Genomic DNA, 18076 nt, shown 5'->3' on the forward strand with positions numbered 1-18076 from the left:
TTTGAAGGGTTCTTTTATTAGTTAACTAAGTTTCACATAGCATTTTTTTAAAAACCAGAACTCTTATTTCTTCTGCTTAGTCTTCTACCAAAGTGTTATTTTCATGAATTGGTAAATCAATATTGCCCTTATTTCTAGTACATCTCGTTCTTCTTTCTTCTCTTTTTCTTCTCACTTCCACTGCTTTTCTCCACAAAATAATCCAGAGCAGGGCTGTTGTAGCAGATAGACTCCCCTTCCCTCTTTTAACATTTTTTCTGTATCAGATAACTCAGAAATTTAAGAATTTAAGAGTAACCTAACAAGAATTGGCTTTATTTTTCGTCATGTGTTTTCCTTTCCTTTGCTCTCTGCTCTTTCTGTTCTACCTATAACGCTTCTTTTCATCTTTGAAAAAATGTAAACATACTGTTTACCAGTAAGAGTTGTCATAGTGACCTTCTAGCACTGTGTATGATTATAAGCCTTTTTTGATCCATAGTGATCTAAATAGTGTAAATATTTAATGTTTCTATGGTGTTCCATCTTCCCTAAAAGAGCTTAGATTTTCATAGATCTATTTTGGGGCATATTCTTAGTAAACCAATATTTTCATTATTGTCTCTGTTGTGGGGTGGGTTTTTTGGTTTGTTTTTTCTTTTTTTTTTTTTTTTCCTTGTGCTACACAATTATTTAAAATAAATGTAAAAGTGATGGTACCATCTTTGCTCCATAGGCTGCTGACTAATTGATAAATTAACTCCAATAATTAGATCACAAACACTTTTTCCTCCCTATAACTTCTTGTGGTTTCTCAAGATCTGTCTCAATGTTGTGTGCTAATGCCATTTTGCAGTTTCTCTTGAATCTAGTTTTACAGTGGGACTAGCATCTTAAACTAAACCAAATGACACACTTCACTTTCAAGTTGATAAAATCACTTCCCAGCCATTATTACAGATTTGTGAGTAGATGAAGCTAAGCAGACGTTATCCTTGAGCTAACAGAAAGTGTAAATTTCCCATTGTTCAAGTAAGATACAGTTTCTCATTCTCAGTAACTTTATCAGGACCCTATGGATTGTGCTGAAACACTCATTGGCATTTCATTAACTTTGTAATTAAGGGTGAAATCAAATAGCTTAATTATTTTACTGAAGTCTGAAAAGAAGCACTAAATGAAGTTTGCCAGTACCTGATTCCCTTGAAGTGAGTTATGACAAGTCTGGCATGAAAACCTTCACACTTCATCCAACTTTTGTCTGGTAGTGCCCTATCACCTTCCAGTGAATAATCCAGTTCACCACTTCCCCAAAAGCAGAAGTTGTACATATACAGTCTTTTCCATGGGGGTCTGAATCTTTTACTCACTCCTTTTTTGTAACCTCTTTTCTGTTTGAGACTGTTCTAGCCTGCAAGCTACACAAAATCTCCCTAGTATTGCTCCAACTATAAAGGATCTTTTTTTTTGACTGTCGATCAGTTTGACTAGCTAAGACATAATTTCTCAAAATCCCAGTTTGAAAAGGTATTTTTTCTTCCTGAAATCTATTTCAGGAGTTTGGACTCTACAGTTCAAGCAGAGATTGTAATCCATATAATAAAAACATCTACATGTTTGGTCCAGTTGGTTAATTATCTTAAAAGATCCTTGGGATGAAGCAGGCTTGGGTGACAGATAAAATCATTACACTTATGCATGTCTCAAGGGATTGGGTGAGTTTGCTTATTATCCTCGTTTGTTAGAATTATTCTCATTAATAAAAGCTTTGGCTGCTTTCTACCTGCATAGAATATGGCCTGTGCATAAGGTGGTGTTAGGGCTTTTGAGCTGCATAGGTGCATATTATTCTGTGCCAACATTTTAAAAAGTATGCTTGAAGTATTTTAAACATATAACACTTTAATAATACATTATTTGTATTTCTGTTTAATGAGGTTACTTAGCCATAAATTACAGGTTAGTATGGTTAAAAGGTTTATGGAACGTCACAGGATTAGCTAGCAAGTGATGAGTGACAGCAGGATTCACTTCATTTGTGGCGCAAATAAGAAGCTGGTTTCCTAAGGCAAAGGTTCATGAGTCTTCTAAATCCAGATGGAAATGTGTTGAGAATAAGGGATCCAACTCTACTGAATTTTGCTGAATCCATTTTCAGTTCTGGTCCTGCTGTATTTTTCTAAGCACTGCCCTGCTAATAACTGCATTCTGTCAGACAGGGGAAAGAATGTCAACTTTATTTTACAGAGAAAGAACTGAACTTCAGAGAGAATAACTGCCAAGGTCATGCAGGCAGATTGTGAGCTAGAAAGTGAAGCCTTGGGTGCTTTATCTGCTTTATCTTTTTTTTTTTTTTTTTTTTTTTTTAAATAGGCATAAGGCAGTCTTCCATTTCCCGCCAAAACCTGATAGCTTCTCCACCAGCCTCCTTGAGATACCTTCTCCAGCCCCCTTAAATCAGCAGCGTTGCCCAGTTCCCCTCTCCAGTAGGGCTCCTGTGGTACAATGGAGTCTTCTCACTGCTGCCCTGTGCTTCACTGAAGAGCTGGGCCAAAATCCAGATACCTGCCTGAATGTGGGTTTTGACTGCTCGCAGTTATGCTTTACAGTTGAAAGCATGCTCTGAGCGTCCTTCGGGTATACTCTTTGCATCTTTAAAAATACAAATATGTTTATTCAAGCTTCTATAGCACATGGAGAAGTGGGAATTTACTTCTAGTTCAAAACCAGGCATTGCCCAAATGAAAACATTCCTCTTTCCACAACTTTCCAAAAGCGGCCATTATATGAGTCTTCAGAAGTCTCTCAGATGTGGAGGAGGTGTAGGAAGAGGTACATGGTGGTGTGTAGGTACAGGAAGTTTGGATACAGACAGGAACCTGTCATTTTACTGCATCAGGAAGAAAGGTCCCTAAGGTCGCATAACTGTGGTCTCCATCGTTGAGCATTTCTTAAAATTAATTCCAAAATAAACAACTTTTTAAACCTAGTTTGTTAGCCCGTGAACAGTAGACAAGCTGCACTATGTGCTCCCTTTTGGACAACATACAGTGTGTTCAAAGTAGTTTCTGTTTTGCAGCTTTAAAAGGTTATTTCACTTTCACATGTTATGTCAAAACTAAAGCAATGGATGCATGTCACTTGGTGGACCTCAACAACGTGGATTCAGAAAATGTCTCTCAAATTCAGGGGAACAGTATTTACAACCTTGTGAGACCTTTCTGGATTTTATGCTACACTCCAAAGATCCAATATGATTTGGCTAATTGCACTTCAAATTTAAATTTAACTTTATTTTTACAGCAAATTCTGTTTTTTCCTTCTGGAAAGAAATGCTAGTATCACGTGAAATACACTGGTTTCACTTGTGGAGACTTTTGGTTCTTATCTGAAAGAAATCAGACTGCCTTAAAATGCTAATCTTCATTACTGTGAAGTATGCTACTAGGAATACTGGGAAAGGTTAAAAACAGCAGTCTCGATGCAAGCTGCTGATTGTTCATATTTGTGTAGAAAAAATATGGTTCCTTATTTACTAGATGCTTGCTCTGTGTTCATCCTAGTAAAAGATCCTCCTGCAGGCCTTAATACTGCTGCTATTTTACCTCCCATAATGAATATTCAAAAGCTGCAGTCATTGAGGACTCAGGTGGCAAAAATAGTAAGATGATTGAAGCAAGCCTTGACATAAAAGCCTAAAAGTACATTTCCAACTACATGGAAATAGTGCCGATTTCCCTTTCTGACCACGTAAAAGAACGGTGCCAGGAAATCTCCCATGAATTAAATGCCTGTTTCACACTAGTGTGATCGCATCTTTCTTTCTGTATGATGTGTTGTAATAAGTATGTTTAAAAAAAAAAAAAAAAAAAAAGAAAAAAGACAACAGGGCTTTCTGTAATCCTCTCTCACAAAATGTATTGGAATTGAAAAATGGGTATAAAGGACACACTGTTAAGATACGGCAATGCATGCATTGTTTTCTACATTATGCAGTCAGGGTCTCCATGGTAAAAAGAAATTTTTATTTTATTTTTTGTCACCATCAGCAGTTAACCTAAAGTAGGAGCTGCTCCATTTCATTATAGGTTAAATGGCTTACCATATAAAACTAGCTGAGATATGTACATCATTAACACTGCCTTTTTAAATAGGTTTTAAAAACATGCTTTAGGATTAGTGAAGAAAATACAATACAGCATATGTTATTGTTCTGGAATTTTTTTCAATAGAAAGCACTTCTTTTCAGCATTCCCCCTTCAGTGGAGTCACTTAGACACTTCCAGCTGGTGGCAGGGGATACAGCCATAATACAGCTTTCTCTGTCCCAGCTGTCTTTTTCATTACGTTAAATGCATTACGATGGCTGCACTGTTTTATAAAGGTTCAGGTACAGAAAGGTATAGGAAGAATTCTGCAACTGTGTATTTTTGTAGTGACTGCAAGCTTCTGTGAGATCTCTGAATCCTGAATGTGTTCCTGGCTCTGGTCACAGATTTCCTTCCAATCACTGGAACATTTGCTGTAAGGGCTGGCTAAAGGTGCCTGAGGAAATCACCTTTTACAAGGGAGCATTGTTGTAAAGGATTTTTAATGCATTATGGCTCACGCAGCATCACAGTTAAAGAAAAACAGGGATTTAGAAATTAATGCTGATGAAGAAACTGAGAAAAAAAGAAAACACAGGAAAAGATCCCGGGATCGGAAGAAAAAGGTATCTAGATCTGTGCCAAATTCTGACAGGGATTCTTTTGTTTTAATTTCTTACCTTGCAATTGAAGTATCAAAGCTTTTTCTTGCGTGTAACTTGGTAGCTGTCAGAGTAATTTGTTAACATTGTAAAATAGCATTGATAACCACGGCTGTGGGGTTTGCAAAGCAATTGAATGTTTAATTGGAGATTAGTTGATTGCAGTGATGATGCAGAAGGTGTGCATTCATTTCCCAGATAAATCACTTGTGTTACCGAGATATGCAAACTGTCCGTGAGTTGAAAATAGTTTGTAACCATGCTGTGAGGTTAAATGCTGAGCTTTCTTATAGGTTTAACAGCATAATACTTTAGCTTTACATACATGTACTTAAAAGGGATGTGTGTGGAAGCAGATTTTTTTTCTTTGTGTTGGGACTGTGTCACGTTTGGCTTCTGAAACATCTATTTTTGGGATAACGTTACAGAAATAAGGTGTTTCAGTGTTTCTCTTTTTTCCTAAGGGTGAGCTGTTTTACAGAATTGAGCTGTTAACAATCTGTTATTAGCAACTTTCTTTTGTTAGGGAAATATGTGACTGAGATTGCAGAGCCTGGTTTTCTCTGCTGTGGATTTGTCTTAGCTGCAGAAAACCCTCCAGCAAACTAGGATCCGAAAAATTCAGTAGGCACTGCATTGCTCATTGTTCAGTTCAGGAGCCTCTGTGTGATTCCAGTCTTACTGTTTCTCTCTAAGGTATAAAGCAAAATAGTTATGGTTTGTGGCATAATGACAGATAAAGAGTCCAGCCACTTTGTCAGCTCTGTGGATATGTCCTTAAAAATGACACCTTGTACTCTGCTCCATAGAAATAAGGCCCTGCCATGATTTCTTGTCTTTGGCTGTATTTTATTATAATTTTTCAAGAACATATCAAGAAGCCAGTTGTCTTAAGAGAGACCTGGGCATGTCGTATTTCTGTGTGCCTTTGTGAAATCCCCCTAAGGGGGGACTGGCTAATCTTCATATGCTCAGAGAAGCGGTCCATGTGCTTCCTAAATGACATGTAGATTTCCTTTAACATATGTGCATCTTTTGGTTGGGTGGGAGTCAGCATTTCCCTGCCCTTTTCTCTTTTTTCTCTGCCATGGCAGTACTATACATAATGAAGAGCACTAAGAAACCCACTGCCTTCTGTTCTAGTGAGCACATTAGGAGACTGTTTAGATGGCTGCAGTGAATGTACTGCAGCATGTTAACTGTAGGTATTTTTTCTGTGTGAATGTATACATACAAGTCTTCTGAATCATCTTACAATATAAAGGAAAGTGTGAAAATAATATTCTTTCTTTGGGGCCAATTTTGAGGTGCTGCTGTTTGAAACTAGTCTGAATTAGTAATATTTTTCTTGACCGCTGTTTAGGTTATGTGCAGGTCTATAATGTGGCTATCAGGGTGGGTTTCTTTTCTCCCAGCTGAAAATGACCACAGCAGTTAAGAATTTTAGGACCTGGCCTGTCAACCCATATTTACCTATGGCTTGTGAGCGGAAATGTATAGTCTCTCAGCTAACTCTACTCATGATGCAGGAAGCCCACGTTGTACTTAATGTGCTCAAGTTTAACAATAGTGTGCCCAAACATATCCATATTCTGTCTTTGTGTGAGGGTGCTTTCTCACAGTTTGTAATTAGAACAATGTAGAAGGGATGTGGCAGTGAGAGGCTCTTGATTCAGTGAGGTGAGACAATTGCTTTGTGGACCAAAATGCTTTATTGTTTATACAACACAGTGCTGTAGAAAGGAAATCTCTTAGCAACCGGAGTGGCACATGGATAAATATCAGCCTATTAATCTCAAATGTATGGATTTTCTGGCAGTGTTTTATTTCTGCATCTCAAGAATGAGATAAAATTGAGAGCTTTTGCTCCACCAAAGGCTTTTTTTGGGTCATGTCGTCCCATTGCTCCCTGTCCATCCCCCCCCCCCCCCCCCCCCCCTCCTGTGTCACACTGGAATTTGGTAGCTTATTCCAATTTCCTTCTGGGTTTCCTTAGGACTTTGCTGATTCAGGGCATGTAGTGAGTCTGTCTACTAGGAGAATGGAGCAAAAAGCAGCAATTGCTTAACATTTATACATTTGGGCACCAGTCTTCTCACAGCAAAGACATGGTTTTGCCACCCAGTACATAGGGAGTAGGAAGTCCAGTAATTGTGGTTTGCCATTTTGTACTTTCCTGACTATTTAAAACATTTTCCCCCCAATTTTTCCACTATGAGTTGTGAGTCACTTCTTGTTCCTCTGCACCACCCACAAGCAAGCAGTACTCGTGGGGGTTTTTTTTGTTGATCACATGATACTGCACAAAGCTAACGCTTTGCTTAAGCAGCATACAGAAATATCCTTTAGGGTCTTCCCATCACATTGGAACAACAGAGAGTGCTAACGTTTCTGGATAATTTATACAGTAAGGAGACCAAGGCAGCCAATGGTTAGAAAGTAAAGCTGGTGGGAGCACCCAGTGTCCTAGACTTGACGTTCAACAGTCATGCTGATTTATGTTCCTGTTTAGTTTGAGGATTGCAGTCTGCGGATAATATTTCACCGCTTTTGACTGGTTAAGCAATTTACAATGTAATAATGTTTCTGTTAAGGCTTGCTTCAATACTAGTATGAGAGAAATGACCTTTTTAAAAATATACACAAAACAAAACCCTGTATTATATCCAATCCCATTTAATTTCAAGGTGAGATATTTTCAAATTGCTGCACTTAGCTCTGTAGAGATGCTGTGCTTCTGTGCCCTATGGGCCCACCACACTCTTCCTGTTTGCCTGCATTCAAGACATTTCTGAAGGTTCAGAGCTTAAATAGTTTGACTCATGCAAGAGAACAGGATGGGGCCAGCAAGTAAAGTGAGTACAGTGAAGGGTCTGCATTACACAGGTTCCCTGTTTATTCTGTTCAAGTTTATATTACAGCTTCAAGCAGTTCTGACTCTGGATGGTTGTGCAGTGTCCTACACTGCAAATAGTTTGAGTACACCCAAGGGCAGACCTGAGCCTTAAATGGTATCACAGAACAAGCCAAGCCACCCTTAATAACAAGTCAGTGATAGGATGGCTTGCTTGATTCCTTATACTGCAGCTCTGTTATGTATAGTTTGGTTTATGAAAACTATGACAGAATCGTCTAGGTTGGAAAAGACCTTGAAGATCATCCAGTCCAACCATTAACCTAACACTGACAGTTCCCAACTACACCATATCCCTAAGCACTATGTCGACTCTACTCTTAAACACCTCCAGGGGTGGGGACTCCACCACCTCCCTGGGCAGCCCATTCCAACGCCTAACAACCTGTTCTGTAAAGAAATGCTTCCTAATATCCAGTCTAAACCTTCCCTGGTGCAACTTGAGGCCATTACCTCTTGTTCTATCACTCATTACTTGGTTGAAGAGACTCATCCCCAGTTCTCTGCAACCTCCTTTCAGGTAGTTGTAGAGGGCGATGAGGTCTCCCCTCAGCCTCCTCTTCTCCAAACTAAACAACCCCAGTTCCCTCAGCCGCTCCTCGTACGACATGTGCTCCAGACCCTTCACCGGCTTCGTTGCCCTTCTCTGGACACGCTCGAGTCATTCAATGTCCTTTTTGTAGTGAGGGGCCCAAAACTGAACACAGTCATCGAGGTGCGGCCTCACCAGTGCCGAGTACAGGGGCAAGATCACTTCCCTGTCCCTGCTGGCCACGCTATTTCTGATACGAGCCAGGATGCCATTGGCCTTCTTGGCCACCTGGGCACACTGCTGGCTCATGTTCAGCCGGCTGTCAGTCAACACCCCCAGGTCCCTCTCTGACTGACAGCTCTCCAGCCACTCCTCCCCAAGCCTGTAGCGCTGCTGGGGGTTGTTGTGGCCCAAGTGCAGCACCCGGCATTTGGCCTTATTGAAGCTCCTACAGTTGGCCTTAGCCCATCGCTCCAGCCTGTCCAGGTCTCTCTGCAGAGCCTCCCTACCCTCGAGCAGATCAACACTCCCACCCAACTTGGTGCCATCTGCAACCTTACTGAGGGTGCACTCGATCCCCTCGTCTAGGTCATCAATAAAGATGTTAAACAGGAGTGGCCCCAAAACCGAGCCCTGGGGGACACCACTCGTGACCGGCCGCCAACTGGATTTAACTCCGTTCACCACAACTCTTTGGGCCCGGCCATCCAGCCAGTTTTTTACCCAGCGAAGTGTGTGCCCATCCAAGCCACGAGCAGCCAGTTTTGCCAGGAGAATGCTGTGGGAAATGGTGTCAAAGACCTTACTAAAGTCAAGGTAAACAACATCCACAGCCTTTTCCTCTTCCAATAAGGAGGTCGCCCTGTCGTAGAAGGAGATCAGGTTTGTCAAGCAGGACCTGCCTTTCATAAACCCATGCTGACTGGGCCTGATCATCTGGTTGTCCCGCACGTGTTGTGTGATGGTACTCAGGATGAGCTGCTCCATCAGCTTCCCAGGCACCGAAGTCAAGCTGACAGGCCTGTAATTTCTGGATCATCCTTCCGACCCTTCTTATATATGGGCGTCACATTGGCCAATTTCCAATCTGTTGGGACCTCCCCGGTCAGCCAGGACTGCTGGTAAATGATGGAAAGTGGCTTGGCGAGCACCCCAGCCAGCTCCTTCAGCACCCTCAGGTGTATCCCATCCGGTCCCATAGACTTGCCCATGTCTATGTGATGCAGTAGGTCACTGACTATCTCCTCCTGGAATGCGGGGGGGTCGTTCTCCCAGTCTCTGTCGTCTGGCTGAGGAGGCTGGATTCCCTTAATACAGCTAGTCTTTCTATTAAAGACTAATAACTAACTAGAAACTGTTTATCCTATAATAATGTCGGGAAATAAATTAGATGCTTAGTAAGTGCATTCCTAAAATAAAGGTGAAATCTCTGAATATTTTTTTTGTTTTCTGTTCAGTACATAGTAGAAGAGAAGGGCAGGTCTTGGCACATACTTAATGATTTATGTTTTATACAATATTCAGTAGGACTGAAGAGGTTTCCGTTTGCATGTAATGCTCAGGACCTAGCATGTTCTTTGGGAACATAGAAGAGTGTGATCATAATGCACAGCCTGGCTGCTGCCATCTCTGAGATTCTAAAGGCTGTTGCTGTCACATCCTCTGCTGCTGCTGCAAACTTGTGGACAGAAGGGAAAGTAATAGATGCCAGTGTCACAAATCCTGGTAATTTCATCATAAGGCTCACAGTGTTTGAAGGTTTTACTTAACTTTCGGGTACGCTGGAAAAATTGCCCTGCAATTTCCTAATGAGTGTAAGTTGAAATGCTGTGTCAGGAATGATCAACCTGTAGGTGTGCGGCTGTTCATGTGGCTTCAAGGAGCTTGTGCATCTTCTGGGCTGGGATCTGCTCCCATCTGCGAGGGCCTGTGGGAGATGGCTTTGACTGCCCAACATAGCAGAGCTGGAAACACCTCCCAGGGGCAGTGGGACTCCAGGAGGGCATCATCATATCCTAGCTGGGAGACTCCCACTGTTTCCTTTCCCCTCAGCTCTCTCAGGGCTGTCAAATATTTTATGGATCTCAGCCGTGCCAAGGTTTCAGTATGAGTCTCATGAGGTTGAAAAATTCACTATCTGCACCCACACAATTAACTTGAGCAAACGGTTGTGTGCAGACCAGCTTCAGTGCAAGCGGCTTCTTCAGTTTGGTTCACAGTGATAATTAGAGCAGGTTTAAGGAAAACAGGGATAATACTTTCTCTGACAGGCACATGTTCCTGCAATGAGTTGTCCTGTGGTCTTAAAAACAATTTGGCTTGGAACTGGTGCAGTTTTCACATGCAAACAAGTCTACCATTTATTAGGTAAAGCTTGAAATGTGAGCTTCAAGGCTTTTAACTCAGATAACAAGTACAAATCCCCATCTGTTTTTTAAAATACTTAATTTCATGATTTTTAAACAAATCTCTGGATTAGAGAGACCTGTTTCATGGTTTCTGAACAGTTGAACTTCACAGTAGTAGAATCTAGATAGGTCAGGCACAAATGATTTGTTCCTTAACTCATTTGTGTTAAAACACAAACCATGCAGATGTTGCTCCAACATCTGGGAACATGACCTATGGTAAATGAAAACATCGTGTAGATTTAGAGCCTGAAGGAAAAATTGTTAAGTCAGTGCATCTTTACTACGTACAAGGAAAATTTCAGTCATATCCTTGATTTTGGACATGATGCTCTGTCAGAGGCAAATGTAATTAAATTATTGAAAGATATTTTTGATAGGTGTTTATGGATACTGGTGGATGGGTTATCTACTAGCAGTGTTGAATTCTTACCAGCATGGAATTTGGTGGTGAAAGAGTGTTTCTGTTCAGCTGGAAAAACAATTCCTTCTTTGAAGATGACCCCCAAAGGAATGAAAAGATTGCATTGTATTGTGTGGCTAGCACTACAGCATCATTTGAAGTGGGCACTGCTCAGTGTTATGTTGTTTATAAACCCAGAAAAAAATTTGCACTGTTATACATTTACATCTATATTTAGGCGGGTTTAAAACATTCACCTTTTCTTCTTCACCTTCTTGACACCTCAGGATTGTGCCATCAGAACTGATGGCCATTAGTTATTATTCAAATGCCAGTTCGGGTTATAAGCCACGTTATACTTAATGTTACCAGCTCATGGTGGGAAAAGATGGGGGAGAGGGAGGACTAACTATAGGAGACCTCGCCATTATAGGAAAATTGCTCAGTGACCAAATTCAGAGTTGGACTCTCAGTGGGTGTAAATCAATACTGTTTGAACTACCTGGATGGTATTAATGCAGTCTTTTATCCTTTTGGGTTTTCCACCTGGGCTAGGTTTTATTTGGGTTTTTTGGGAGAGCTGAGGGGGAGAGGGACATGTCTCTTCTATGGGAAAATGGATGCTTTTGAAGCAAAAGAGAGTTCAAAGATGATGTTTGATGAACAGTGATTTTAAAAAAAACTTTTAAAAAATCTCTTTATGTGATTATGAATGTTCAGCCATGTGCCAAAAGTCAAAGAACTGTTAATTTCAAGCTCTCCACTTGCCTGAATTGATAGGTTCAGGATAACTCGTGCTTACTTTATACAGTTTCCCTTGGCCATTCACTAAGTATTTGTTACTGTGAGCCAAAATATTTGTTGACTAGTGGAACTGACTGAGCACCTACTAAAATTGAGTGTTAGACTCAACTGGACCTAGTTTGACTGGAACAGAGGGTAAGAACTAGGCTCTTGGTGTATGTGATGTGGGTAGAAAAATGAAATAGAGAAGAAAGAAGTCTGAGTTGTAAGTTGAATTAAACAAAAATTACTTAATTCCCATACAAAGCCTGATTTATTCCCACATTGATTTGAATGGAAGTTCAGATAAGTTGGATTTGCTGCTATTCAGTAATTTGTACAGCTGTTAGGCCACTGGTAGAGTCGTAACAAGGATTTTCTGACTGAAGCATTAGGACTAGTGCAGGACTGTGTTGTAAAAGCATAGCAAACTGGGCCTTCAGGGTTTGATCAGGCCATGTGCCTGTCAAGTTGGAAACCTCTTAGACCTTTTAGCAACTCTACAAAATAATGCCTCTGTGTTAGACTGGGATGTGTGGGGGCCCTTTCAGGTAATGAGCTCAACTGAGATGATACAGCTGTTCTGCATTGTTCCTGACTTCAGTTATCTAACTTAGGCTATAGCCCTATGTATTAAATGGAGAAAGATAGGTGCCTTCAGAGAATAATTCAGTGCATGTGAGACAAGTTAAAGCAACGTCCTCATTTTCAAAGGTATTAAGTATCCTCCAGCCCTGCAGCTTCAGCCAAGAGCTTTGGGCATTCTGCAGATCAGGCCCTGGCATCTCTGGTGGATGTTTGGGATCATATAACACTTTCAAAAATCTTTCTTGTATGTCTGTTGCCTGAGCATGGTATTTGCGTGGAGCTCTACTTTGTTGGTCAGTGCTCTGCGAGGTAGCTAGTTATCGACCTCCATGGAAGAGGTCAGATTTTGGTTTTAATTTTACAGAGATTGAAATCACTGTATGACAACTTGGAAGGGAAATCCACAGAATGTTTCTTTAGTATTTATTCAAATAAGACTAATGTGAACAGGAGAACTAGATTGAAATAAGATTGTTTTGCTAATTGAAAAGAAAATTCACTTGGGATGTTTTTTTTTTTTTTTTAAATCATAATTTTGCAAATAAGCTGAAGTTAGTTCTCCATTATTTAGGAAGCTATGACTGTTTAGTAACGTGAATTTGTTCCGCATGAGATTGTTAGTGCTGATAATGTACACAAGCAATTTAATGCCTTTGTATTACGTATCAGAACTAAAACTTTATTTTCCCTTTGTAGTTGCAGAAAGGTACAGGACTGCATAGTCACCTTCATGTGAACATTGTTTTAGAAAACTTTTTATGGTTTATTTTAATGACCTGAATGATGTATTTTACCTAACTTTTTGGTTGTTCAGCTATGTTTTATTCACAGTTTTGGATTTTAGCTTATTGGGCAGCTGAAGAGTCTAACGTATGATATGTTGTGCCATCACGGTTGATGTATCAATTTTAAATCTCAGTTTGAGTGTTCATTTCAGTATCTTCCTAATTTTTCATTGAAAATCATTCATAATTAAGGAAAAAAGTACAAGGTAGAAGGTGTTCACTTATGTTTCTGATATCCTAGTTTATGCAGAATATATCCTACTCCATTTTTATCCAACTGGAATTAATGTGACTTTATAGAAGTAGTTACTTCTTGATACAAGTGGTAGTATCCAAGGCCTCTGTTAACACACTGATTGTTCATGAGCACAAGCAGAAAATTAAGGTCTGTACCTTAACAGGTATCCACTACACCATCACGGCAAGTTATGCAGACACAATGTCCACATTTATTTCATGGGTGTGACACGACATATATCATAGTGCCTAGTGGAGGCTACCTCAACAAAATCTCCATCAGTAGCATTAAACTTGCTGCCTCTGGTGAACCCATCTCTACCAGGAGTCAGGCCGGCTCACAGGTGTGTCTGGTGCTTCACCGATGGAATTAATGATTTGTAAATACAAAAAACTACTGTGATCTTGTCACTTGCTTCCCTTGTGAAGGAAGGGATGCACTTTGATACCTGATCCAGCATCAGTGGAAATCACTACCTGCTTCTGCAAAGCAGTCTGTAATGGCTTTTAGAAAATTGTGTTTTGTAGAGTCTGCGCAGATTTCTGAACAGCTCTCAGTTTTGGTGTGTATCAGGGGAAAATCACTGGTCACTAAGCTTGAATTATATTCATGTATTCCACTCTCCTTTGTAATACCCCTTTAAGTACATATGCATAGACAGGATGAGGGTATAACATGTAAATTGTTTGTATTTCTGTAGAATATAGGAGGTATTTTTGAAAGCAGAAAAGTGTATCCTTTTTTTTTGTGAAATCTTGTCAGCTCAGCTCTGAGCTACAGCCCCATCCTTAACCCTGTGGCCTCTGCCTTTTGAAATAAGATGTTATGTTATTAAGTATCCAGGCTCTGCTGGAGTAAGAGAGTTGGGAGGGAAGTCAGAAGAGGAGACAGGTAGTTGCTGAATTCTGAGTGCCGTGAAAGGATTTCCTGGAGCTGCTAAAGTGGCTGTTTTTACATAATCATATTTTAAAAGTAAGCACCATGATTATGCAAATCCTTGAACTCTGATAGTCTACAAGCAACTAGTAACCAGTCCGAATTCAAATACTTGCATAGGTTACTAGTACTAAGGAGTAACCATGGGGTGCAACTTCTGTGCTAATGATGTGTGATCTGCAAAGCTGGGGATGGTGCTCTTGCAAACAGCTGCTTTCATGGCATCCTTGTGCTCTGATGGCTGAAGAGTTCGGCCTGAGTACAAAAATTCATACCCTCTACAAGTAAAGGATTTATACACAGCAAAACATTTATGTAATGCATGTGAGTGAGTTTGCATGTGACAGGGCAAGAGCAGCAGGGGAGGTGGTGGTCAGGGATTTAGTTGTAGCTCCCCACTGCTTTGCACCAGACCATCTGTAGCCCTGAGTCAGGCATCTCCAAAGTGTCCCTGCTTCCCACAGTGAGTCTCCCTCTGCGTCAGGGAGCACTTACACTGGGAGAGGTTGTGTGGTGCAGCAAGGGGTCTAATTTCAGAGGACACGTGTTCCCTTTGCTCCCGTGCAGCGGCTCCTGGAAAGCCAGGCTCAGCCCATCGCCAGTGCTGTTGGCCAGTCTGGGTCCTAAGGGAGAAGCTGTACACAAAGTTGTTAGCAATGTTTCCAGAAGTGTATGCTGTGTGGTTGTATATAAATAATTTGTTTCTTCATTTATGTAATTTGCAGTGTTATTCTGTTCCATTGCTGTCATTGATTCCTAAAGGATTTATAAATCCTTTCTTAAATCAAAAGACAATTTGAAAGAACAAGTCGTTAGCTAGAACAGAACAAAAATTTAAATGGTCTTTTTCAAACTTTTGCCAATTTTCTTTTGAAATTCTTCAACTGACAGCATCACCAGCAATTTCTTCGTCACATTCTGAGTTCACAAAGCTCAGAACAGTTCACAAGTCAGTGTAGTTGTTATCTACCTTTCAGTTAGAGCATGCTGATTTGCATATTCTAAAGAGCTTTCCTTAAAGGCAGTATTAAAATGAGAAACCACAGTGATGCTATCCTGTCTGTACCCTCTAATAAACCATACTTTTACTTGCCCTATTTGGTGTTGGTAGAAGATACAGTTGTGGAATTCACTTTCTGTTCAGCACATCGGTTCATTTTCTGGGGGATTACTTTTAAATGTCAGACCATAGAATAACTCTGTCATTGACTTCCTTCAGTTAAGCAAGATTGTCACAGCTAGCTGGGCAGTTGTCCTTCCCAGTGACATGTCCTGTATGTTGTCCCCAAGCTTACCCATCTGTAGGTGGTCTCCAGTGTTCTCTGAGAACCTGAGAACAGCAGAGCTGTGTCATATCCGCTGGTTAGATATTCCCTTCACTTCTCAACATGAGTTCACAGGGCATTTTACTAACAGAAGGCAAGGGTGGAACTGAGCCACTGACTAGAGCTAGCTCTGTATAACTTTCAAGTCATTTTACCAGGGTTGTAATTCAAGTATCTTATAAATATAGGCATTCATAGCTTTAGCTGAGATTCCTTCATAGGTTGAATAATTTCATTTTCTCCCACCCAGCTTTTTTCTTTCTCCCATTTCTGCATCACCACTCCTTCTAGACCCTAACATGGTATCTCTGAAATTGCAATTATTTCCCATTCATTAATCACTAGATTAATGTTTAGCATTTGCAACCATCTCATCAGCTGAATTTACCATTGGTCCGTGAGGAAATATCAGTGTCTGGGTGATCTGAGTCCGTAACCTGTTCTCCTGTCCCTTTCAGATTTGTATGGATCTAGCAGTTGGCTCTGGTGCTGAGGCTAATGTTTTCATGCCCACACTGCAGGAAAATTAATGCAGATATTATTCAGAAATAGACTGCTGACTAGACCTTGAAGCACAGGCAAATAAGCCTGGAGTGTTCTCCACACCTGAGGGGAAAGATCACTGAAGAGGAGAAGTACATGTACCAAGCACCTCGTGGTGCAGCAAGTTAAAAAAGAGCCTCAATCTATGTGTGAGTAAATGCAGCATTTTCGTGTAGTGCTGAGGAAGCCTCTCTCAAAAGAGGCTTTTTTTGGCCAGACAGTAGCAGGCAGTATGTTCTGGAGGGTGGCTGTGGACGGTTTCCTTTCTCTTATACAAGACTCCGAAAAGTTAAAACATCCCATAGTGATATATTGCAGAGAAGGGGGTGGGAAAGGCTTCCTTTATTACACTTTTCCCATCTAAGCAAAGGAAACATCTTCAAGGAGAATCACTGGATACCTGCAGTCCTAGTTTTTCCTACCACTTGATTTAATTTGAAACCACCAGCACTTTGAAGCTGTTAAACATCAAAATTCTGATAACTAAAGACTGCTGTTTTTCTACCAGTCTGAAAAGATTAAAAAGATGTTGAGAGGAAAACATCTCTCATGACAGTGGGTGCACAATCAAAGTTTCTAAGTAGGGCAGCCTGAGGAACAGCCAACGCTTTTTAACAGTTAAGGGAAAGTGTATGTTATTTGATGTTCCTATCCGATATTTTCCTGTCTACCTTTTTTGTAATATTCGAATGTCTGGTTATGCTTAAAGAATAAATGTTTTGCGCACTCAGCACACACTACCCACATAAAAGATAAAAGTATGCAAACTTCCAAGTCATCCAAGCAACAAACAAAGGGTAGGGGGTTCTCCCACTGACTCACAGTTTGATCTTAAACAGTTTATTTAATCTCTGGTTTTCCTCCCTGTAAAATATCCATATTGTTCTTCTTGTGCATTTTAAGGATCTCTTTTCAAATGGCAAGCACTGTCTATTTTTCTGTTCTTGATACATAATATATTTTGCACACCTTGCATAAGGAACCATTGCTACAAAATAAGGCCCATGCAGGGTTTATAGTTTTTTAATTACTTTGGAGCTGCTCAGTGTTGCCCTGGTGTGTGACCTATTGGTTGCATCCACAGCTCTCGGGAACATTTTTGCTGGTGTCTTGCCATAATTCTGGAGGAGAAATGTGGTTTTTAAAGAAGTCTATGCTTTTTAAAAAGCTTTTGGTGGAGAGGAAGCATGCATGGTAACAATTCTAATTATGGCCCTTGGTATTCAGTATAAATATCCAATTTACTGTTATTTAGGTTAATTTTCTTTTATCTAGTATACCAAGCCATTGGCTAAAGGCTGTTTTAGAATGACTGATCATACTAGTCAAGTTGCAGATAGAAGTGGGTCTTATTTACAAAGATTTAGTAAAGCTCTTCCAGAATTGTTTCTGTTTAGCCCACCCAATATACAGGAAAATTGTCCAAATCCTGGTTTTAGAAGTGCACAAGTTTAATCTAAAATGGCTAAATGTAGCATATTTTATAACATATGTATCTTCTTGTTGACCTACGTGCCTGTTATCCTTGAAGCTTAACTCACTGAATTGTGGTCAAGTCATAGGTCCAATTAGAAGAACCACTGAACATATGCAATAAATTCAGCTTGAAAGGCCACATGCACAATATGCCTTGGGTTGGAAAGCCAAGAGATGCTGTGACCAAACAAGATCCGCAGGGAAGCTGTTCAAAATTGTAGCCCTTTGTTCCCAACAGCAAAGCTGCCCCTTTCCCCTTGTTTACTACCAAATGCAAATGAGCAAACAAAGCTGGTGCACTTCTAAAACAAGTCAATTTGAAGGAAGATGAAGAAAAAAGGAATGAAAGGATTAGATAGGACCTTGATGTTGAAATGGGAGCGGCAATTAAAGAGGAGATGCAGGAGGAGTGGCTG

General features: G+C 40.4%; 1 protein-coding gene across 30 annotated transcripts in view; it reads left to right on the plus strand.

The window, feature by feature from the left end:
* Positions 1-18076, plus strand: part of ANK3 (ankyrin 3) — a 379574-nt gene that overhangs the window by 163476 nt on the left and 198022 nt on the right. For 12 of the 30 annotated variants that reach the window (XM_074830362.1, XM_074830369.1, XM_074830371.1 and 9 more), the window contains exon 1: positions 4265-4693. The exons of 2 other annotated variants lie outside the window; for them this stretch is intronic. In XM_074830362.1, the coding sequence (XP_074686463.1) occupies positions 4580-4693 (114 nt within the window). In that variant the 5' untranslated portion in view covers positions 4265-4579. Of the gene's footprint in view, positions 1-4264; positions 4694-18076 lie in introns of those variants that run through there. 16 more of the 30 variants (XM_074830350.1, XM_074830353.1, XM_074830351.1 and 13 more) reach the window with 6 other exon arrangements.

This window comes from Strix aluco, chromosome 7, assembly GCF_031877795.1.
Source record: "Strix aluco isolate bStrAlu1 chromosome 7, bStrAlu1.hap1, whole genome shotgun sequence".
Classification (NCBI taxonomy): Eukaryota; Metazoa; Chordata; class Aves; order Strigiformes; family Strigidae; genus Strix; species Strix aluco.